Source organism: Phycodurus eques, chromosome 1, assembly GCF_024500275.1.
Source record: "Phycodurus eques isolate BA_2022a chromosome 1, UOR_Pequ_1.1, whole genome shotgun sequence".
NCBI lineage: Eukaryota > Metazoa > Chordata > Actinopteri > Syngnathiformes > Syngnathidae > Phycodurus > Phycodurus eques.
The window spans coordinates 874,123-898,629 of NC_084525.1; the positions used below are offsets into that span (position 1 = coordinate 874,123).

The 24,507-nt window shown below is 46.4% G+C and overlaps 1 protein-coding gene across 11 annotated transcripts in view; it reads right to left on the reverse strand.

Annotated features, from left to right (window-relative positions):
• The window catches only part of cacna1db (calcium channel, voltage-dependent, L type, alpha 1D subunit, b), a 79,591-nt gene that overhangs the window by 52,991 nt on the left and 2,093 nt on the right, over window positions 1-24,507 (reverse strand). For all 11 annotated transcript variants that reach the window (XM_061671008.1, XM_061670991.1, XM_061670974.1 and 8 more), the window contains 2 exons: window positions 22,221-22,689; window positions 20,834-20,939 (listed from right to left, as the gene is read on the reverse strand). In XM_061671008.1, the coding sequence (XP_061526992.1) occupies window positions 20,834-20,939; window positions 22,221-22,689 (575 nt within the window). The remainder of the gene's footprint in view (window positions 1-20,833; window positions 20,940-22,220; window positions 22,690-24,507) is intronic.

Below are 24,507 nucleotides of genomic sequence, written 5' to 3' on the forward strand. Positions count from 1 at the left end.
ACTCGTCCAGTTCCATGTGCACTTCAAGTGATATTCAGGTATATCCTATATTTCTGTGTTTACATTGACGGAACACATCAAACAACCCGTATATGTACACGCCTCATTACTACCGCTCGCTTTATTTGCAGTGGGAACTGCATTCATTTAGCCTGCTTTTCCGTTATCTCTACCTTCCCTGACTTAATAATATTTAAGTCTCCACTAATGACAACAAAACGTGGGCTCGGGTCCTCAATTCAGAGAGAACGCAAAGCAGCTTAATTGATTTAAGGAGGACCAGCACATCCTGTAAGCCTTCAAATCCTCTGTTTTGGGAACCGGACAAGAAATTCCGCTTACTAGGGCCAAAGCCAGGGCAGAGTACGGCGGAGGATAAATGAAATGTCCTAGATTATGTTTGCGGATGACTCCTGAATGATTTGTGAATGCCAGTTGTGGTGGCAACGGCAAAAGGAAGGAAACATTTGTATTTTGCCAAAGGGCTCTCCTTATTCACGTCACGTGTGTTTATTATTATTATTCTGATTAGTGTTTGTCCAAGCCCAATTTTGAAGCGTAACATAGCTGGCTGGTCCACCGATATTAGCCACCACGAATGTTGACCCTTCTTCTTAGTCTTCTTATTACAAGGCAGAGCACAGCAGAAACCGCGAGTAGCCTACGGAATCGGAGCTGCGACTGCCCGGTCGCTCTTTGTGTGTTCATTGGGTCAATTGGTCGCTTCAAAACGCAATGACTAGGAGTCTCGGATTACCTTTGTGCGTTGATGCCTCGAAATTGACCATAGGTGTGAACGCGAGAGAGTATATGGTTGTGCCCTGTGATGGGCTGTGGCGACCAGTCCACGGTGTGCCCAAAGTCAACCGGGACAGGCTGCAGATGACCCACGACCCTAATGAGGTCCAGCGGTATAGAAAAATCAATGGATGGATAGAAAAACATCGTATAATAAAATAAAATAATTACACCAGTTTTACTCTATAAAGGATTTTTTTCAATCATTTATTATTATTATTAGTTACTTACAAAAAGGAGTAGTATCTATACAAAAAGAATTGGTTGTGCTAAAAGCAGAGCAGGGAGAAGACAACAGGACAAAGGAAAGTTCGATTCAAACCAAACTGGTTGCAGCTCCGATGAACTGGCTGTGATTTGGAAGTGCAACATTATGTTGTGTGAAACTTTGCAGTTTTACCAAGTAGCATACACGACCACCAATAGATGAACTGTCCTGCGCTTGCGTTTTGCGTGTGTGCGCGTGTGCGTGTTTTAAAGATGACTTGTGTAAATGTAACCAAACTCACATGCACCTTTGAATGTATTGTGTGAAAAAGAATGAAGGATCCCTTCTTTTGCCTTGGGTTACACGTGGGCGTTTTTCATCTAACCTGTGGCCCACAAGCCTTTCAAAACCACGTGCGAACGTGCGGTTGCACTGATCGGGGAGAAAGCCTGCCGTTGCCAGACAAACAGAGCTTTACTTGATGCCGCTAACCTCATTCACAATAATTGAAGCTGACACAACACTCGATGCCCTGTGCCTCTCCCATAACGTATTACCCGGAGCTGTGCTGTTAAACTCCCCTTTTTAGCTAATATCGGACAATTTAGCAGCCATACCTATGCACGTTCCTGCGCTATACAGTACAAATACAGGAGTCCAGGTGAACTTTATGGATGTCTTGATTTAATTATCCTCCATCATGTGATGACAACATGTCCCGCTTCTAGCAGATGATATTCTAATCCCATATGTACTCCTGTACACAAAGGGTTGTTGACTAGTCGACGAGTGGATTCTAGCGCTCCACCGCGGCGGCTATAGCTTGACGTCAACGAATCGGCGATCGCATGTTTTGGCATTGACACGGATGCCTCGCTGAAATCGCCAGATGGTGGGTCCGTGTAGCAAACTAGCAGTGGTGACTCAAGTGTGTGGAAATGTTTTAATAAAAGTGAGATCAGGAGTATGGTCACTTGCAAAATATGCAAGTCTATCCTCAATTATTAGAAATGGATGCCCATCTCGAAAGGCACAACGCCACGGTGCCAGTGCAGAACGCGCCCTCCCCCTCTGTATGTAAAATGGGTGCGTTTCCATTGTCAAAAACTGCAAAGGGTACTTTAAAAAAAAAGAATCCTTTTTCGCCCACTTCAAATAGTCTAGGCACAGCAGTGGTACCGAAGGAGCGTCATCTCAGCTTGACCACTCCAACCGTGTCGCATCTCTGCAACATGATACATCCGCTAACCCTTCAAAATTTGGACTCATTTGAAAATGTCCTTATGAGTGCATGACGAACATGACATTGAGTTCAGCGTTGAGCTTAAAATGCAAGACCAAAAACAAAAACAAAAAATACATTTCCAATTGACTCGAGTCCATAAAAATACATCATCATCCTCCTCCTCCTCCTCATCGTCGTCATCATCATCCTCACAAGAATGTATTTGTATGAATGTGTCATTGGTGGAAAAATGCACTGCAGATGAATCGAACAGGCAGCCAGAAGCAGCTCCGATTAGATTGTGCTCTCAGTGGCTGCAATACGATTCAAGGCCAAGGCGTCAGTACACGCGGTTACCTCTGAACATGCAACAAAGATAATCATAGAATGATGATGATGATGATGATAATATCACGTAAAGCAAAAGTTGCCATGTTTAACGGTAAAGCCGGTGTGTTCAATAGCTGCACGGACCATCCGTGACTGAAGTGCTGGTTGAAAAAGACACGACAAGCACATCTTTCTTGATCTCGTCTCGTCTTAATATATTCTATCCAGTTCTACTTTTTGTTTCCCTTTTCTCTTAGCGTGACCGAATAACTTTTTCAATCTCTCAATCACGGTCAGCGCAGTGATATGCAATGTTGAACTTTTAAGCCAGATGTCAGCAGAGAGGACAGCAATGGCTCCTTTTCTACTGATCGAACTGAAATGTCTTTTCTGATCATTCTAATTTCATTGAGCGCAGCCTCTCAAGTTGAACACCCACTTTTGAATTTGACTGACATTTTCAGGAAGACTAGACCCCTTTTTGAGACCCCTTTTTTTTTTTTTCTGCGTTCAGCGAGAATCAGGAAGGACATACTATGACTGTAAAATGTACAAATACAGATGTATAAGCATAGACGGAATGCATTCTACGTCACGCTTACATCCTGTATTGTAGTCTGATTTATCACGTCGGTCTCTCGTTCCCTCCGTTGCTCCCCCTGCCCTCATTCGTTCTCTCCGTGATTTGAATCACTTTCCCTGTCATTTCATTTTTCTTTGATCATCGTCCACCCCCCTCGTTCGAGTCTCCTCTGCCCTCTCTTTGCCTCTGGACTCTTTTCACAATTGGGTGTACTTGCTGCCTTTTCCCCTTCGTGGTCTACCTCATCTCTTGTTGAGAGCCCTCTGCCTGCACTCGCCGCTCCACAGGTCGCCATGGTGACAGTGGCCATGACAGCCAGTTGTGCTTGTAAACAAGGTGAGGGAGCAGCACCCAGTAGAGGGCAAACCTCCACCAAGGTCAAATATTCCACCCAAAAAAAAATAAGTAAAGACAGATCTACCATTTTGGCCCATGTTGGAATCGCAGGTAGTTTTATAAACCATTGTGACCTGCACACACAAAAACTGGCTTAAACCCAAACAGTCGAGCAGCAGCTTCACAGCCCACACCCACCCGGCCGCACCACCGACCGCTATCACACCACCGACTTCTGCGTTAACCATCCACGAGCAGGATGTGAGACGCAGCTTCAAACAACAAAAGATGAACAAAGCGGCGGGCCCGGACCGTGTGTCCCCATCCTGCCTCAAAGTCTCCGCGGACCAGCTCGCTCAAGTCTTCACTCAGATCTTCAACGGATCTCTGGAACTGTGCAAAGTACCATCCTGTTTCAAACGCTCCACCATCATTCCAGTCCCCAAGAAACCTGCAATCTCGGGTCTAAATGACTACAGGCCTGTCGCCTTGACATCTGTGGTCATGAAGTCCTTTGAACGTCTCGTGCCGGACCACCTCAAGAGCGTCACAGGCCCCCTGCCGGGCCCCCTGCAGTTTGCCTACCGAGCGAACAGGTCTGCGGATGATGCGGTCAACATGAGACTGCACTTCATCCTAGAACACCTCGACAGTGCAGGGACCTACGCGAGGATTCGCTTCGTGGACTTCAGCTCAGCGTTCGACACCATCATCCCTGAACTCCTTTCCGCCAAGCTTCTCCAGCTCAGCGTCTCACCTGCCATCTGCCAGTGGATTTGCAGCTTTCTGACGGGCAGGACACAGCAGGTCAGGCTGGGGGAGGCCACCTCATCCACACGCAGCGTCACCACTGGGGCGCCCCAAGGTTGTAGCTTCTCTCCGCTGCTCTTCTCGCTCTACACGAACGACCGCACCTCAGCGACCCCGGCTGTCAAACTCCTGAAGTTTGCAGATGACACCGCTGTCATCGGCCTCATCGAGGTCGGTGACGAGTCTGCATTTCGACAGGAAGCGGAGCGACCGGAGCTGCGGTGCGGCAGACACAACCTGGAGCTGAACACGCTCAAGACTGTCGAGATGATCATGGACAGGAGGCATCCTTTGCCACAGCTGCCCCGCACGCTGTCCAGCTGCCTTGTGTCAACCGTCGAGACCTTCGAGTTCCTGGGAATTACAGTCTCTCAGGACCTGAAGTGGGCGACCAACATCAACTCCGTCCTCAAAAAGGCCCAGCAGAGGATGTACTTCCCTCAGCTTCTGAGAAAGCACGGCCTGCCACGGGAGCTGCTGAGGCAGTTCTACACAGCGGTCATCGAATCGGTCCTGTGTTCTTCCATCACAGTCTGGTTTGGTGCTGCTACAAAAAAGGACAAACTCCGACTGCAATGGACAATCAAAACTTCTGAAAGGATTGTCGGTACCCCCCTACCCGCCCTTGAGGACTTGATCGCTGCCAGAACTAAGACAAGAGCGTCGAAAATCCTCTCGGACCCTCTGCATCCCGGTCACCGGCTCTTCCGGCTCCTTCCCTCGGGTAGGCGCTACCGATCAATGCAAACTAGAACGAGCAGACGTTCCAACAGCTTCTTCCCTCTTGCAATCAACTTCTTAAACAGCTAACCTACAATTCCATTACAACATGCTGGCAATTTTTTGTCTTTTTGTCTTGAGTTTGCTGTCACATTTCTGTGGGGCCAATTATACATGACTCGTGCACTCACTGTAGTTGTCTCGCCACGCTGCACTATTTGCATATCTGTTGTTGACCAGTACTGGCCACTCATGCCAGAGTAGCATCTGCTCCATTTGCACACTGACTGAGGAGTATCTGCAACATTTGCACAATCAACATTGTCCCAGACTATCGCACTACTCGCTTGAAGTGTCGGCGCCCTTTGCACAATGGTCATTGCACCAGACGATTGCAATATTAGTCATTTGAACTGCTCTACGTGCTAGAGGACTCTGCATCTTTTTGCACAATTGTCAAAAAAGAAATAAATAAATGTACCAGCATTACCAGATAACTATTAACCCTTTATTGCTCAGTGACTGTTTTTTGTCAATGTCTTTATGTCTCCAAAGTGTTCTCTGTCAATTGTTCTCTGTCTGTCGTCGTGCAAGAGGGGCTCCAATTACCGGAGACAAATTCCTTGTGTGTTTTTTGGACATACTTGGCAAAAAAAGATGATTCTGATTCTGATACTCAGTTTCATCCCTGTGGACAGCGAAACGTCCTGTGGACAAATTCATGCGGCCAGTGATTTAAGTTGTCATTTGTGCCACACGCCACAAAACCTGCTTAACCTTAACACATAACCTCCTCGTCACCATTCCTGTTTATCCAATCTGCCACTTTCATTCTCATTTGTGGGTGTTTAACAGTGCCATTTACAGCTCGGTGGATATATAGTTACTTGGTACGTTGGTGAATATTAATACACGAAAAAAGATAATATGTTATTGTTGTCTTGCTATTTAATGGGTGTTGAAAAAGCCCTAATTGTGGCCCATATTATTCATCAGTAAGGACTTGGGCTTTGGATGCAGAGCAACAGTTCGAGTCGCCGCTGCCGCCAAAGCAAATTGCAACTCGTCGTTGAACAAACACTCGTCTGCCTCCTGACTATTGTTGAGGTGCCCTTGAGCAAGACACCAAATCTATAGTCTGTGCTCAGGGGAGCACTCAGCGTGTGTGCGCCCCATCACACTGACACCCTTCCACGCATGCATGTGTACTGCACACCTGCTTCTTTGTGTGGCCTGCAACAAAAACATACACCAGAGTGCACAGTGCATTTGCCCAACATTCAAACAGACTTCTCATCTTGGAATTCAAATTCTAATTAGGCAAAAACACATCCGTTTAAATTACAATTAGAGAGTCCTCAAGTTTTACCAGTGCATGAGGCATGATACTGTATTCATTTTTCAGCTATAAATTGTTACTTTGTGTGTGTGTGTGTGTGTGTGTACGTGTGTGCGTGGCATGCATGTTTCTTTGCCCCAAATTCCCAGCCGTGTGTGTAGTCCCTGGGCCTTTGGGTGCTAAGCAGTCGCCCAACAGGCCTCCCAACATCTGTCACCTACTTACTAAATATCCACAAAGCCCTCGGGCTCCATTTAAAACACACAAACTCTTGCATAACAGTTACACATGCACACAGGGACATAGATCCCAATGGACAGGAATGCATTCCCAATGCATAGATGAAAAATAAGAATACAATTCCCATGAATAAAGGTCTGTAAGATTTCCAATATGCAAACATAAGGCTATTGTTGAAGGCACACCTGTGTTGCAATTATATGACTGTTGAGCTGTCTAATACAGATACATGAACCAGTAAAATAACAGTAGCCTACGTAAAATTGTCAAAGTATTCCAACGTCCAAGGCTAGGGATAAGGATTCAACTTATTTACCGTAATGTCTCGTGTATATTGCACATTTTTTCCCCCCTAAAAATTGTCAAAAGTCAATAGTGCGCGTTATACATAGGTATAAGGGCAAATGGAAAAAACCTGTCACATTGTATAAATGTATGCCACCGTCTATTGGTAATGAAAAAGCTATACACTTTCATTTCAAAATGCTACCACCACCTAGAGGTTATGAGAAAGGTGCACACTTTCATTCTAATATGCCACCGCCACCTAGTGGTTATAAAAAAAGGTGTAGCCTACACTTTCATTCCAATATGATAGGGGTACGTATGACTGCATATATGTACAGTTGCGCTCACAGGTTTACATACCCTGGCAAAATTTGTGAAATATTCTTTTATATATATATATATATATATATATATATATATATATATATATGACTGAACAACAACCATAATTAATCTCTTTATGGCTGTGTTTCGTTTAACGATAATGCTTTTCTGAAATGCTTTACCGTTTAATTTGAATCCCATTAAAATAAAAGTAAATGCGTTTTGACTGACCCTTCATGTTTTCTTTAAAGAATTGTACCCATTTTACAAATTCTGCCTGGGTAATCAAACGTATTAGCACAACTGTGTGTTTTCTAATTTACTAAATAAAAGTAGGGCTGTGAATTTCAAATAAGAGCAAGTACATTTTTAAATGTACTACGTGTTCAAATAAAGTGCTTAACTTCAGATTAATTATTTGAAAAAAAACTAACAAAATACAAATAATACATGTTTTGATCATATGGGTAGAAGCAAAATCATGCATTGTAAAAATGCATTATACATAGGTAGTAGGGTTTTTCAGACTTTTTAGGTCAACTTTGGGGTTGCGTATTATACATGGTTGCGCATTATACACGAGAAATTACAGTACTCTGAACAATATATGAGATAAGTTTACAACCAATCACTAATTGTAGAGAAATAAGAACATGTGAAAGCAGCTTGCGACCGTCAGTCGAGCAGATGAAAAGAAAAAAATGGAGGAAATGCAGACATATGGACAGTAACTTAGTTACAACAACCCTTTTTCGCTAGAAATCAATACTGCTGTTGACATCCTGTTAACCCTGAATCAGATGCACCCCTTGACTGTTTATTTACAATTACATCTTGCTAGAACTCAGCGATGGTGTAAATGTGAGTGTGAAAGGTTGCCTGTCTCTACTCTATACTGTATACGGCCTGTGATTGACTGACTAGTCCAGGGCGTATCGCCTGCCTTTTGCTCAAAATCAACTGAGGTAGGGTCAGAGCCCGTGACCCTAAATAGGATGAGTGGTGTGGAAAATAGGTGGATGTAGCAAGAACTGTGAAAAATGTAAACAGCATGGCGTAGAGGACTGTTTAAATAGCAATTCGAACTGAACCAATAAATTTGTTGGTCCATTCATGGATCAAACAGCTGTTGTGAAAGCCCAATTTACCTAACGTTTTATTAGTATGTAGTGCGTTGCTGATCGATTAAATCCATTCACTTTTAACAACCCTAATTCCAATGAAGTTGGGACGTCGTGTTCTCAAGATTTGTTGCTCCATACTGAACAGAGAACGATGGACACCTGCAAAGATAGTGGCTGTACATTTGTTAACGCTTCATTCATCATGACTGTTTATGCTCTGTTAAAGATCTCGCAATGTCCGCGTGCTTGGATCAGTCTGCGTCTGTATTAACAGCCTCTTCAAAGAAATTTCATTTGTGATATTCATTTAGTGTTATTTCTTTTTTTAGTTCCACCGTTGAGCTTTTAGTTTCATTTTTTTGGAACTACAGTTTTTAGTATTTCAACCCGTCACCCATATATTGTCACCTATTAATCCATTTTCTATTAAACTTACGGTATCCTTATTTACAACCCCAATTCCAATCAAGTTGGAACGTTGAGTTAAACATAAATAAAAACAATACAATGATTTGCAAATCATGTTCAACCTATAATTAATTGAAGACACTACAAAGATGATTTTTAATGTTCAAACTGATAAACTTGATTGTTTTTAGCAAATAATCGTTAATCGAGGACACGAATTGTTGAAGCTTTGTAGGTGGAATTCTTTCCCATTCTTGCTTGATTTACAGGTTCAGCTGTTCAACAGTCCGGGGTCTCCGTCGTCATATTTTACGCTTCATAATGCGCCAGACATTTTCCATGGGAGACTGGTCTGGACTCCAGGCAGGCCAGTCTAGTACCCGCACTCTTTTACTCCGAAGCCACGCTGTTGTAACACGTGCAGAATGTGGTTTGGCATTCGTCCATCCATCCATTTTCTGAGCTGCTTCTCCTCACTAGGGTTGCGGGCGTCCTGGAGCCTATCCCAGCTATCATCGGGCAGGTGGCGGGGTACGCCCCGAACTGGTTGCCAGCATTGTCTTGCTGAAATAAGCAGGGGCGTCCGTGAAAAAGACGTTGCTTGGATGGCAGCATATGTTTCTCCAAAACCTGTATGTACCTTTCAGCATTAATGGTGCCTTCACAGATGCATAAGTTACCCATGCCATTGGCACTAACACAGCACCATACCATCACAGGTGCTGGCTTTTGAACTTTGCGTCCATAACAGTCCGGATGGTTCTTTTCCTCTTTGGCCCGGAGGACACGACGTCCACCATTTCCAAAAACAATTTGAAATGTGGACTCGTCGGACCACAGAACACTTTTCCACGTTGCATCAGTCCATCTTAGATGAGGTCGGGCCCAGAGAAGCCGGCGGCGGTTAAATATCTATGTCTTTGTAGTGTATTCAATTAAATATAGGTTGAACATGATTTACAAATCAACCAACCAATCATGAGAACAGCACAGAAAACTGCTGATCATATAGATGTTAAATATATGATGACATCATGTGAAGAATTATGGAGTTTTCTCATACGACGTTTGCTTTTGCCTGTTTTTGCCTTTATTTGCAGGTGCACACACGCTGTTGTAAAATGTGAGGATGTACATATTAAAAGGGTTTCGCTTCTGCCCCCTTGGCGCACAACTTGGTGGGTCAACCCGCTGATGCAAGATCTGATCACCAGTAGAGTGAATTGATCTCCTTCTTTGCTCTCATTTGATGGTTCACATGACAGCTGACACCGTAGAGCAGGGATGGCCAACTTCTTGTGCTCAAGGGCCACGTTTGATTTTAAATAAATAAATAATGACGTTTTAATCCCGCAATCCTTGTGAGAATAAGCGGCACGCAAAACGGACAGATGGATGAAATATCTTTTAAGTCAATTTTAGCGAAAGGATGGCTAAACGTATGCAACAAATATCACAGGACTCTCGATTATATAAATCATGGGTATCAAACTCATGGCCCAGGGGGCACATCTGGCCCACCACATCATTTTATGTGGCCCGCAAAAGCAAATCATGTGCGTTGACTTCATGTTTCTTGCAAAAATATCAAAATTCCAAGTTGTGTTCAATTGTAATAACATTGAGATATTGCAAGCATTTTTTCTTACCGAACCCACTTTTAAAAGGAAGGTTATAATAGTTGAAAAACATGTTTTTATAGGCTTCTGATTTCAAAACTAGTTATCCATCAATTTGTTGTCGATATGTTAATTATATGAAGTGATAATTCATTTATACGGGTTCACAGTCATAACGGCCTTCCGAGCAAAGTCATAACTACGATTTGGCCCGTGACAAAAATTTAAGACGCCTGATATGAATGTTTGATGGGCAGGATTATATGACGGAGAGGGCCACGTGGCCCGCAAGTCTCAATTTGCCCACGCCTGCCCTAGTGCGTTTACCTACTTTCAAGCAGATTGAGATGGAATATGCCTTCTGCTATATAACTTATATTTGGTAAATCAGCAGTTCAATTTCCGACTGCGAGGCAGACAGCCACCCCGTCACTGGCTGCTGAAAGTAATTAGAAAGCTCATATGAGAATGACACTCGGGAGCACACAGAACCAGGTTGAGAATGGAGTTCGTTTGCCCGACTCGTCGACGCATCGCCTTCGCCACTCCCCAATGACGGTTATAGTCGCATATAATCGGCAAGGACACTTTGCTGGAATCAGTGGTTGGCCGGCACACCAGGTTGGAACCTTAATAAGCGTGAGGAAATAGTTTTTTAAAAATGAGACTGGTAGCACAGTAACTTGTGAAATATACAAGTCTATCCTCAAATATAAGTGTTACAAACGGCCATCAGTCGGGCGGTGGGGTCTGTGCAAGGGAGAGTGAGTGAGTAAGCGAGCTTCTGTGTGGAGGCGTGCATTGCGACTCTTTTTTTTTTGTTTTTGTTTTTTTCCAATTGGTGCGCTCAGCGAGCTGAGACTGAAAACAATATCTCAATGATGCCATCGATTAGTCGACTCGACTATCATCCCCTTAGCGTCGACTACAAAAACTCACGTCATGAAACTCTTATCGTACATACTGTAGTCGACTGCGTATTAGTATGTCACGTCACGGTTCGCGCAGGGTGATGTTCCGACAGGAACGTACATTTTTAAATTCTATTATTATTTCTGGGGCGGGAGGGAATGGTTCCATTACAACTAATATGTGACAAAACATTTTCTCACAAATGCAAGGATGTTGTGGAGGGCTGTATTTTTTTTTTGCTTGTCGATCCGTAGGTTAGTCAGCGGGCCACGAATCATGGATGATGTTTAGAACAGACAGATGGGACATTTGTATTGTGAGGGGGGGGGGGCGATTCCATCATGGGAAAACAAATCCTCTAGCTGCATTTTATCAGGACTTTTATTGCACTTTGGAGTGTTTTTGCGGAATTCTTATCATCATACAGCACGGTCTGCTGGGATAGCCTTGAGCTCACCCCCGAGTCTAGTATAGAAGATGGATGGTTGGATGGAGGTTATCATCAAAAATTATAACTAGCAAATTAACTAATTAGCAAATAAACAATCAAAACAACACCGCTAACGTTTGCAATGTCATGAAAATGTATGTCTGCACAATGATTGACTAACTTGATTGTGTACATTTTTAGCACAGCATGTCAGCCAACTTTGTGTCGGGTTTGACAGCGGGACTTTTTTTGTGAGTCGCTGTACCTTCTCAGAATTCTCATGAGAACACATCGATTCATCCATCCATCCATTTTCTGAGCCTTCGGTCGCGGGCTTGCCGGAGCCTATCCCAGCTGTCATCGGGCAGGAGGCGGGGTACACCCTGAACCGGTTGCCAGCCAATCGCGGGGCACATACAAACAACCAACCATTCGCACTCACATTCACACCTACGGGCAATTTAGAGTCGTCAATTAACCTACCGTGCATGTTTTTGGGATGCGGGAGGAAACCGGCGTGCCCGGAGAAAAGCCACGCAGGCACGGGGAGAGCATGCAAACTCCACACAGGCGGGGCCGGGGATTGAACCCCGCTCCTCAGAACTGTGAGGCTGACGCTCTAACCAGTCGGCCATTGTGCCGCCCATCGATTCATCTCAGACAAAATTCAATGTAATCACATTTCCTTTTCAAAAAAAGTGCTCAATATTGTGGCAGCGCGATGGGCGACTGGTTAGAGCGTCTGCCTCACAGTTCTGAGGACCGGGGTTCAATCCCATTTGCATGTTTGCATGTTTTCTCCGGGCGCTCCGGTTTTCCTCCCACATCCCATAAACATGCATGCAAGGTTAATTGAAGACTCTAAATTGCCCGTAGGTGTGAATCTGAGTGCCAATGGTGGTTTGTTTATGCGTGCCCTGCGATTGGCTGGCAACCGGTTCAGGGCGTACCCCGCCTCCTGCCCGATGACAGCTGGGATAGGCTCCGGCACGCCCGCGACCCGCGTGAGGAGAAGCGGCTCAGAAAACGGATGGATGGGTGTTCGATATTGTGCTACATTAGCAAACACACAAAGGAAAAGACGCACGTGTTGGTCAAAGCCGTATGCTGCATCGTGTGACTCTCATTTCCTCTCCTCTCTAAACCTTTAATCCCCGACTGGGGATATGATGCAATCTGACTCCTGGTTCTGAGAATCACACACACAAAATCACATGCAAACAAACCACAGACGTATGCACCGCTGGACATGTTGCGGGCCAATCGCAGGGCACAGAAAGACAAACAGTCACATTTCACACCTAAGGAAAGGTTCGTCTTTAGTTCACCAAACATGGATGTTTTTGTGATGTGGGAGAAAGCCGGAATACCTGGAGAAAACCCACGCACGTGGAGACCATCCAAACACAGAAAACAGGAAGGGAATTGATCCCTGAACCTCACAACTGTGAGGCAGACAATAATCACTACTACACCATGCTGTCCCTGCTGTAAGATCGATCGATCGATCGAGATAGATCTCTCCCTACACTCATTCACGGAGGACTAATCCATTGTCAATTTTAATCCTTCAACATGTTTACATACACACACACACACACACACACACACACACACACCGTCTCACGTTCACTCCTGTGCTCATGTAGGGGGGAAAAAAATTGCAATATGTCACATTCAGAGCAGCAGGACGCACTCAATAGCAACAAATATACAAATATTGTGACACAAATTCTGAACAAAAACTCTGACTTGTGTTCTGCACATCATAACATTTCTTGTTGATGGAGGAGCACAAATCCAATGAATCCTGATGTTATAGAAAAAATTATAATTCGAAAAAAAACACCGCACTTATACGCACCATGTTTTACAAAGTTTTGTGGTTATATTTTAGTACTACAGACTACTGATGAGAGATTGTAACTCAGGATATCAACATCCCTCGTGTTGATGCCAGCGACTGTCAGTTTGTGCCCACAACGGGCCTCGTTTTTGCCCGGTGTACGGTCGCCAGGAAATACCAACAGCGTGGAAAGGATTTGAGAGTATATAAAGTATATAGTATTATTGAATTCCCGTAATTAGCTCAAAGCGCGACAAACTGGTGATGGATTCAAAAGGGTCTAGGCGCCACCAATTTCTGCTTTCGGCAAAACAGGTCAAAGCATTTCCTTCCGGCACGGGTAAATGGCGGAACTGGGAAAACGCACCCATAGTCTTTTCTTTTACACAAGCGGTCTTCAAAAGCTACGTGTTTACATACAGTGGGTACGGAAAGTATTCAGACCCCCTTCAATTTGTCACTCTTTTTTATATTGCAGCCATTTGCTAAAATAATTTCAGTTCATTTTTTTCCACATTAATGTACACACAGCACCCCAATTTGACAGAAAAAAAAACGGAATTGTAGAAATTTTTGCAGATTTAGTAAAAAAGAAACAGCCATAAGTATTCAGCTGCGATTGGCTGGCAAGCGGTTCAGGGCGTACCCCGCCTCCTGCCCGATGACAGCTGGGATAGGCTCCGGCCCGCCCGCGACCCCAGTGAGGAAAAGCGGCTCAGAAAATGGATGGATGGATGGATAAGTTTTCAGACCCTTTGCTCAGTATTTAGTAGAAGAGCTACTTTTGAGTTTTTGAGCTAATACAGCCATGAGTCTTTTTGGGAATGATGCAACAAGTTTTTCATACCTGGATTCATGGATCCTGTAGCATTCCTCCTTGCAGATCCTCTCCAGTTCTGTCAGGTAGGATGGTGAACGTTGGTGGACAGCCATTTTCAGGTCTTTCCAGAGATGCGCAATTGGGTTTAAGTCAGGGCTCTGGCTGGGCCATTCAAAAACAGTCACAGAGTTGTTCTGAAGCCACTCCTTCGGTATTTTAGCTGTGCTTAGGGTCATTGTCTTTTTTGAAGTTGAATCTTTGGCCCAGTCTGAGGTCCTGAGCACTCCGGAGAAGGTTTTCATCCAGGATATCCCTGTACTTGGCCGCATTCATCTTTCCTTCGATTGCAACCGGACTCCCTGTCCCTGCCGCTGAAAACACCCCCACAGCATGATGCTGCCACCACCGGGCTTCACTGTGCTGTGCGGTGCATGAGCAGTGCCTGGTTTTCTCCACAGATACCACTTAGAATTAAGGCCAACAATTTCTATCTTGGTCTCACCAGACCAGAGTATCTTATTTCTCACCATCTTGGAGTCCTTCAGGTGTTATTTAGCAAACTCCACACGGGCTTTCATGTGTCTTGCACTGACGAGAGGCTTCCGTCGGGCCACTCTGCCAAAAGCCCCGACTGGTGGAGGGCTGCAGTGATGGTTGACTTTCTAGAACATTCCCCCATCTCCCGACTGCATCTCTGGATCTCGGCCACAGTGATGTTTGGGTTCTTCCTTACCTCTCTCACCAAGGCTCTTCTCCCCCAATTGCTCAGTTGGGCCGGACGGCCAGCTCTAGGAAGGGTTCTGAGTGTGCCAAACGTCTTCCATTTAAGGATTATGGAGACCACTTAGCTGATAACTGCTGTTGGCTTAGCTCCTTCTTTACCACAACAGACCAATACCAAAAGTCCGCATCACTGCAGACCCTGCACCGATCCGCCTGTCGATCTCCCGTTCCATTCTTCCCGCACTCGTGAACAAGACCCCCAGATACTTGAACTCCTCCACTTAGGGCAGGATCTCATCCCCGACCTGGAGAGGGAAAGCCTCCCTTTTCCGACTGAGGACCACGGTCTCAGATTCGGAGGTGCTGATTCTCATCCCAGCCGTTTCACACTCTGCAGCGAACTGCTCTCGTGAGAGTTGGAGCTCACGGCTCGATGAAGCCAACAGAACCACATCATCTGCAAAAAGCAGAGATGCCATACTGAGGCCACCAAACCGGACCCCCTCTACGCCTCGTCGGCGCCTTGAAATTCTGTCCATAAAAGTTATGAACAGAATCGGTGATAAAGGGCAGCCTTGGCAGAGTCCAAACCTCACCGGGAGAGAGTCCGACTTACTGCCGGATATGCGGGCCAAATTCCGACTCCGGTCGTACGGGGACCCGACAGCCCGTATCAGGGGGTTCGGTTCCCCCATTCTCCCGAAATACCCTCCACAGGACCCCCCGAGGGACACGGTCGAACGCCTTCTCCAAGTCCACAAAACACATGTAGACTGGTTCGGCGAACTCCCATGTACCCTGGAGGACCCTGCCGAGGGTGTAGAGCTGGTCCACTGTTCCACGGCCAGGACGAAAACCACACTGCTCCTCCTGCATCTGAGATTCGACTTCCCGACGGACCCTCCTCTCCAGCACCCCTGAATAGACCTTACCAGGGAGGCTGAGGAGTCTGATCCCCCTTGTAGTTTCTTAAAAAGGGGGACCACCACCCCAGTCTGCCAATCCAGAGGCACTGTCCCAGATGTCCACGCGATGTTGCAGAGGCGTGTCAACCAGGACAGCCCCACAACACCCTTGTCATGTTTTTGTTGCAGTTTACGGCAGTTCTTTTTTTTTTTGAAAGGCCTATAAACAATTACTGTAAAACAAGACAAACACATTTAAATATATATTGAGAGAGATCAAGAGCAATGGATAACAAAAATATTGCACGAAACTACTCTACTCAAGATGGAGTAACATCTGCAATAAAAATCTGCAATATAGCGGGACCATGAAACAAGAACCGTCCGTGATAAGAGTGGAGGATTACTGTATTTGTATTCTGTGATGATAAATTGCAGGGACTCATTGTTCCAAGGCTGGGACTCATTGTCTCCAGACATTCCAGGACTCACATAGTCTCAAGTGTAAAATGACCGAAGAAGATAAGGAAATGCGGCTCACCTTCACAATTCTCAGTGTTTTATTGTACTTATGATCAGCAACTTCTTTTTACTCGTTAATATTGCTTATACTGTTAAAACCGAAAAAAAGGTTTAACAATGGCGACAGTTTGACCCTATTACACATATAACAACTTAATTCTATTTCCAGCATTTCCCCTGAGAATTCTTTTTTTTTTTTCAAATTCAAACAAATTGGAGGTCAAACAAGCAATGATCAAATATGTCAGACATTAAAATAAAGTCTCCTAACCCTCAGTGATGTGCTCAAGTTGCGAAGCATTCATTTTCTCTCTCATCATGTACACGCACGCACGCACACACAGTGAATAATCCCCATCTGTTGAGGGAACATGCAACATTTCTCCGTGCCCAGCTATCGATGCCTCTCTCTACAGACACACTCGCACATCCTGCAAGGCTCAGAGAAGAAAGCAAACACTGAATGGAAGGTCTTCTAAGGACATGACAACTTGCCGATAAAAAAAGCAACTGATCCATCCAGCGGAGCTGAGACACGAACCCAGACACACTTAAGTGTGAGGCAGATGCCATGCTGTCTGTGCCACCCCCGTCTCCCATTGAGAAAATCAATCAATAATTGATTGATCGACACTATCACAACCCTCAAAGACAAACCTGCTGTTCTGGTACAGAGACAGCATACGATCATGCACGCCATTATTGGCACCCCTTCGTTTTTTGCATTACCTGTATAAGAGCTTCAGAAATAAACTTATACCAAATTTATATCATCAGGATCTTTTAATGGGAGGTCCAAAGTAATTTAACTAAGAAATTTGTTGGGGTTTTTTCAACTTAATTTATTTAAAAAAATAATAAACCCCTCCTTGAGCCATCACCTTATCGTGGTGGAGGGGTTTGTGTGTCCCAATGATCCTAGGAGCTAAGTTGTCTGGGGCTTCACGCCCCTAGCAGGGTCACACATGACAAACAGGTCCTAGGTGAGGGACCAGACAAAGCACAGCTCAAAGACCCCTTATGACGACGACAAACGATGGACTTGTCTTTCCCTTGCCAGGACAAGGGTCACCGGGGCCCCCCTCTGGATCCAGGCCTGGTGGTGGGGCTCAAAGGCGAGCGCCTGGTGGCCGGGCCTGCGCCCATGGGGCACAGCCCCTTCTCGTGGGCTCAACACCTGTGGGAGGGGCCATTGGGGTCGGGTGCAGTGCGAGCTGGGCGGTGGCCGCAGGCAGGGACCTCGGCGATCCGACCCCCGGCTACAGAAGCTGGCTCTAGAATACGTGGAATGGCACCTCTCTGGCAGGGAAGAAGCCCGAACTGGTGTGTGAGGTCGAGAAGTTCCGACTAGATATAGTCGGACACGCCTCCACACGCAGCTTGGGCTCTGGTACCAGTCCTCTCGAGAGGGGTTGGACTCTCTTCCACTCTGGAGTTGCCCACGGTGAGAGGCGCCGAGCAGGTGCGGGTATACTTATTGCCCCTCGGCTCGGCGCCTGTACGCTGGGGTTCACCCCGGTGGACGAGAGGGTAGCCTCCCTCTGCCTTCGGGTGGGGGGGACGGGTCCTGACTGTTGTTTGTGCCTATGCGCCAAACAGCAGTTCAGACTACCCACCCTTTTTGGAGTCCTTGGAGTGCTGGAGAGCGCTCCCGCTGGGGACTCCATCGTTCTGCTGGGGGACTTCAATGCTCACGTGGGCAATGACAGTGAGACCTGGAAGGGTGTGATTGGGAGGAATGGCCCCCCCCGATCAGAACCCGAGCGGTGTTCTGTTATCTGACTTCTGTAATAGGAGTTCGGTGAGGCCATGGAGAAAGACTTCCGGACGGCTTCGAGGAAATTCTGGTCCACCATCCGGCGTCTCAGGAGAGGAAAGCAGTGCACCACCAACACTGTGTATAGTGTGGATGGGGCGCTGCTGACTTCGACTCGGGACGCTTTGAGTCGGTGGGGAGAATACTTCGAAGACCTTCTCAATTCCACCAACACGCCTTGCCATGAGGAAGCAGAGTCTGGTTCTCTGAGGCGGGCTCTCTTATCTCTGGGGTTGAGGTCACCGAGGTGGTTAAAAAGCTCCTCGTTGGCAAGGCCCCGGGGGTGGATGAGCTTCGCCCGGAGTTCCTTGAGGCTCTGGATGTTGTGGGGCTGTCCTGGTTAACACACCTCTGCAACATCGCGTGGACATCTGGGACAGTGCCTCTGGATTGGCAGACCGGGGTGGTGGTCCCCCTTTTTAAGAAGGGGAACCGGAGGGTGTGTTCCAACTACAGGGGGATCACACTCCTCAGCCTCCCTGGTAAGGTCTATTCAGTGGTGCTGGAGAGGAGGGTCCGTCGGGAAGTCGAATCTCAAATTCAGGAGGAGCAGCGTGGTTTTCGTCCTGGCCGTGGAACAGTGGACCAGCTCTACACCCTCGGCAGGGTCCTCGAGGGTACATCGGAGTTCGCCCAACCAGTCTACATGTGTTTTGTGGACTTGGAGAAGGCGTTCGACCCTGTCCCTCGGGGGGGGCCCTGTGGGGGGTGCTTCGGGAGTATGGGGTACCGAACCCCCTGATACGGGCTGTTCAGTCCCTGTACGACCGGAGTCAGAGTTTGGTCCACATATCCTGCAGTAAGTCGGACTCGTTTCCGGTGAGGGTTGGACTCCGCCAAGGCTGACCTTTGTCACCGATTCTCTTCATAACTTTTATGGACAGAATTTCAATGCGCAGCCGAGGCGTAGAGGGGGTCCGGTTTGGTGGCCTCAGTATTGCATCTCTGCTTTTTGCTGATGATGTGGTTCTGTAGGCTTCATCAAGCCGTGAGCTCCAACTCTCACTGGAGCAGTTCGCAGCCGAGTGTGAAGCGGCTGGGATGAGATTCAGCACCTCCAAATCTGAGACCATGGTCCTCAGTCGGGGATGAGATCCTGCCCCAAGTGGAGAAGTTCAAGTATTTTGGGGTCTTGTTCACGAGTGAGGGAAGAATGGAACGGGAGATCGACAGGCGGATCGGTGCGGCGTCTGCAGTGATGCGGACTTTGTATCGGTCCGTTGTGGTAAAGAAGGAGCTAAGCCGAAAGGCGAAGCTCTCGATTTACCGGTCGATCTACGTTCCTGCCCTCACCAATGGTCACGAGCTGCGGGTCGTGACCGAAAGAACGAGATCCCGGATACGAGCGGCCGAAATGAGTTCCCTCCGCAGGGTGTCCGGGCTCACCCTTAGAGATAGGGCGAGAAGCTCCGTCATCCGGAAGGATCTCAGAGTAGAGTCGCTGCTCCTCCACATCGAGAGGAGCCAGATGAGGTGGCCGGGGCATTTGATTCGAATGCCTCCCGGACGCCTCCCCGGTGAGGTGTTCCGGGCACGTCCCACCGGGAGGAGACCCCGGGGACGACCCAGGACACGCTGGCGAGACTACGTCCTTCGGCTGGCCCGGGAACGCCTCGGGATCCTGGAGCTGGATGAAGTGGCTGGGGAGAGGGAACTCTGGGGGTCCCTGCTAAAGATATTGCCCCCGCGACCCGACCTTGGAAAAGCGGTAGAAAATGGATGGATGGAATACAAATAAATTAAGTTGCAACAAAAATATATAAAAATAAAATAATATAAAAATAAAATAATAAAACCCCTCCTGGAAGCCGTCACCTTATCATGGTGACCTCATCCGGTGAGGCCATGGAGAAAGACTTCGGACGGCTTCTAAGAAATTCTGGTCCACCATCCGGCATCTTAGAAGGGGGAAGCAGTGCACCGTCAACACTGTGTTTGGTGGGGATGGGGCGCTGCTGACCTCGCCTCGAGACGTTGTGAGCCGGTGGGGAGAATACTTTGAAGAACCCAGACCCAAAGCACACAGATCTTGCTGGAGGACCCAAGATCTCGGCCTCAAACTACGTTTTCTTACACTGTGTCAGACATTTCGTTCTAAAATCTCTTGATAATTTTCTGATTTCATGATACCTGTGATACAGTCAAGGTCTCCAGTACCAGATTATGCTAAGCAGCCCCACAGCATTATGCCTCCTCCACTACGCTTGACTGCTGGCAGGGTGCTGTTTTCCTTAAATGCTTCATTGCACTGTCTGTAAACATACTGTGTGCATTGCCAGAAAGCTCTATTTCTGTTTCATCTGTGCATAAAATGTTATCATTTGCTCTTTTGTGTCAAACGCAAGTTCTCTCGAGAAAACTGTGGTTTTACTTGATTCCTTTTCTCCAGGAGATGTTCCACATTTAGTACTTACAACTTCGTGGGTCCCAATAAGGGTGAGCAGGACTGTATGTAATGCAGTAAACAGTTGATCCATTGCAGCATCACACCCCACACTTTTACTTACCAGCTCTTGGTTGGTAGAATTGGAGTCATCTCCAGGGAAAGGGATGTAGATGGCTAAGGCCACACAGTTGGCAAAAATAGACAGCAGTATAAATATATCGAACGGTCTGAAAGTCAAACTGTTAAGGAGAGTTTTATCACAAGGAGAGATGTGAAAAAATACATGTAAGAATAAGACAAGAATGGCTCTCCTACACGAATGCTGACGGATACAAATCTATTTGGATCAGCGCCAAATCCTACACATGAACAGATGGATTATTTACTGGCAAATACTAAAAAAATGTCTATACCTTCATCCAAATTCAAATGTAATGGGTTACTCCTTGGGACATGCAGTTTTGTGAAAATGGTAGGTTCGTACATAGTTTTTAACGGAATCCTGCCACCAACGCACAAACACAAGGCAATAGTGATGATGGATTTTGATGTCAAGAGTATACAGGGGAACCTCTTGGGGCCAACACGATCTTTTCCAGAACTCTGATCGACTAGATTCCTTCAGAAATAATCAGTTCCGGGGTAAAACTCTCATCAGCAATAAAACTCCCATAGCAGTTGTGCTGTTGTCAACCAAATGTTACGCAGGATAGGCAGATGAATCAAATTCACATGCACTCAATGCTCGTTAGATAAAACAAAAATGCTTTTCACGCAGTTGCCGGCTTCCCTCCAAATTATCGGACAGATTTCTTTTCTGTAACTGTTTGTTTGTCTTCCACTAACACTTCCAATTCCATTACTTCCAACTTCATTTTGCACTTGCGGTCCATAATGAAAACTCTCTTTTAAAAACAGCAGCCCACACCACTTTCATACCCGTTGCCAACGGCGGGCACAATCTGTGAGCATGAGTGAACACACAATTTAGCACCTGCTATTTGGGATTTTAGTCAATCTGGTTTTTAGTGTTAACTTAATGAATGACGACGGCATAATTTAAAGGCACGACTCAATTTTTAACATTCTTGTCACACAAGTCCCCCTTCTCCCCCCTGGAGTCGAACACCCTTTCTCAGCCTTCTCTGTCACGCCCTTATGCACTCCTGGAAGGATTCTTCCGAAGTCCGACGCAGCTCCGTCATCGTGGCCGTCTTGATGTCGTCCACGTATTGAAAACAAGTCCCCTTGATGTCCCCCTTGAGCGTGGGAATGAGGGGAAAAAAATCAATCACACGGAGCCAGCTTGGGTGAGGAGTGCGATTGCCCAAGCACCGCGATGTTCTTCTCGGCCAGGAACTGTCGGGCGCTGAGGGCAGGCGCATTCTCCTGCTCTACATTATACAAACTTTGGGTTTGACTGTAAAAGAAGTTTCGATCAAGATTTGACTTATTTTGATTTTGTGTGAGGTGCCCGATTTATCCACAACTACACACTGAAAGGATACTTCCACTCCACCAGGCTGATGCAGGCCCTGCGGATGGGGTTGTTGAGGGTGAGGCAGAACAACGCTCTGGGTGGCCTGCTGTTAGTGGACCCGCCCTGTTTTTTACTCTTGGCATACTGCTGCCTCTTTCTCTGTGCCAAAGAGCCAACGGGAGCAGCTCCGGCGGACCACCCTGAGTGCTGCGGACTCATGTCGGGCTTCGCGACATCGTCCTGCGCCTGGCGAGCGGCGTTGATTGCTGCGTGCCAAGCGAGGACCGGGCTGACGCCGGAGCTGTCGCCGCCAGGGACCTGGGTGCCACTGTTGGCTCCCAGGAGGCCATAAGACAGGCCGACAGGCTTGCCGCTGCTGGCAGGGGCATGCAGGGGCTCAGGTGGACTGAGTTGGTGCAGATGAGCTTGGCTTTCTGACCATAGGGCCGAGGCATCAGTGGAGGAAGCGGTCTTTTTGTTGCTGGCATACTGTGCCCCTATAGGAACAGAGAGAGAGGCAATCTATTAGCAATAAATATGCAATATCCTCGTCAGCAGTACTAAATCATGACAGCGTCTGTGCTTGGAACTTCATATCTTACAGGTCAGCAACCATCAAAAGAATGTTTGTATTTCTAAAGCCATATCTAGAGGTAAAAAAAAAAAAAAAAAAAAATTGGACAAGGTTGGACAATATAATACACACTTATTTTAATAAGAACGGTGCCCTCCTCACGTTTACAATGGTGTCCACTCTAATGTCAAAAATGTCTTTTTCCTTTTTCCAAAAAGCAGCAGTATGTCACACGCATTTGGCTAGCCACTTCGTTGGAGCACAAATGGATTCAAAACTACATCGCCAGTCACGCTTATTAAGGCCAGCGCACACCGAATGCGACTAAAGCGGACCACTGTGAAAAAAACGACTTCGTCGCACACCATGCCAGACGATCATTGTACGTCTACCGACGTGCTGGAACAGAAAAACTGGGACCTGTATCGTGTTTTGATGCTCAGCATACAATATGGTGTTCTGTATTACTTTTTATTGAACCAGAAAAACATGTTGCGATTGTCAGCTAAGAAGCAGATTCCCAAAAAGACAGGAAAGGTGCGAGAATAAAGGAAAGAGTGTGTATATTTTCAGAAGCTGGTAACAATGTTTGATAGCGCCATTCATTGACTACACCTGTGCATTTTGGCAAAAAAGACTCCCCACAGGTGTATATGAAATTAGAAATATAGTTAAATATTATTGTAAAACACTATATATTTGATATGCTGTACGTGTACAGCCTGCTGGGTCTTGCTACGCTTAGTATCTGGATTTTATTTTTTTTTTCTTCATAATGAAGGCTAATTTTGTATAGGTTGTTACATCTGCGACATTGTGACGGCGTTCACCCCCAATTCGAATTTGGAATTGCGGCTAAACTAGCGGCCCACAGTTCATTCGGGTTTGGCCGTGCCGCTCGGTGTGCGGCGGGCCTAAGTTGTTTCCGTGGCGACGTATCTCATTCACTGCCAGCCTTCCCAGTTAACATGGATATTTGACTTCTAAATCCGTCAATGGCAGTGAATGTGTTAAGGCGGAGTGTGCGGCTGCTCCACATAGCAGAGAAAGGACAGGGAGAGAACACACTAATAGGATGTCAGATAGACACACACTAAGAACTACGCCTCGGTGCAGGTCTGCCCTTTACGGAGTGTCATTTGAGTGACTGCAAGTGTTTTTGGTCGTCATAGTATTGCTAAAACAGCAGAACTTTGTACCGCAGCATACATTTGTGCACCTTTTAGCATCAGTCAAAAGTGGGTGACTGTAACGATTTGCGGCTAAAAACACTAGAATGGCAAAACCGTTTCTTTTTGGATTGGAAAATCCTGACATGCGAGGCCATCAAATCCCACTGAAGTCCTGTAGGTGGGCATGAATCGAGACATACAATATGCTACCTGTAGATCTGGTTCGCAATTGCCACACGGCAGGCATCGATGCAAATGGACTGGAACAGCGCAAAGAGTAAATCAAGACTTATCGGTGCACCTTTTGTCGGATCTTCGCCAAAATGGAACCATTTCTTGCAAGTAAACCCTCTACAAAGCGCTGCGGAAAGTGTGAAAGGGTTTTGTTTTTGTGTGTGCAATTTAACCTAACAAATAAACTAATCAAAAGCATAGCGCTAGCGCTCTCGAGCTTCCACGCTTGGCGTAAATTCATAAAACGCTGCGGTTTGGCGTGAGCATGGGGGCGCAAAGAGGACGGTCTGCATGACTGAATGAGCGAGTCATTAAAATCAATGCAAACCGAGAGT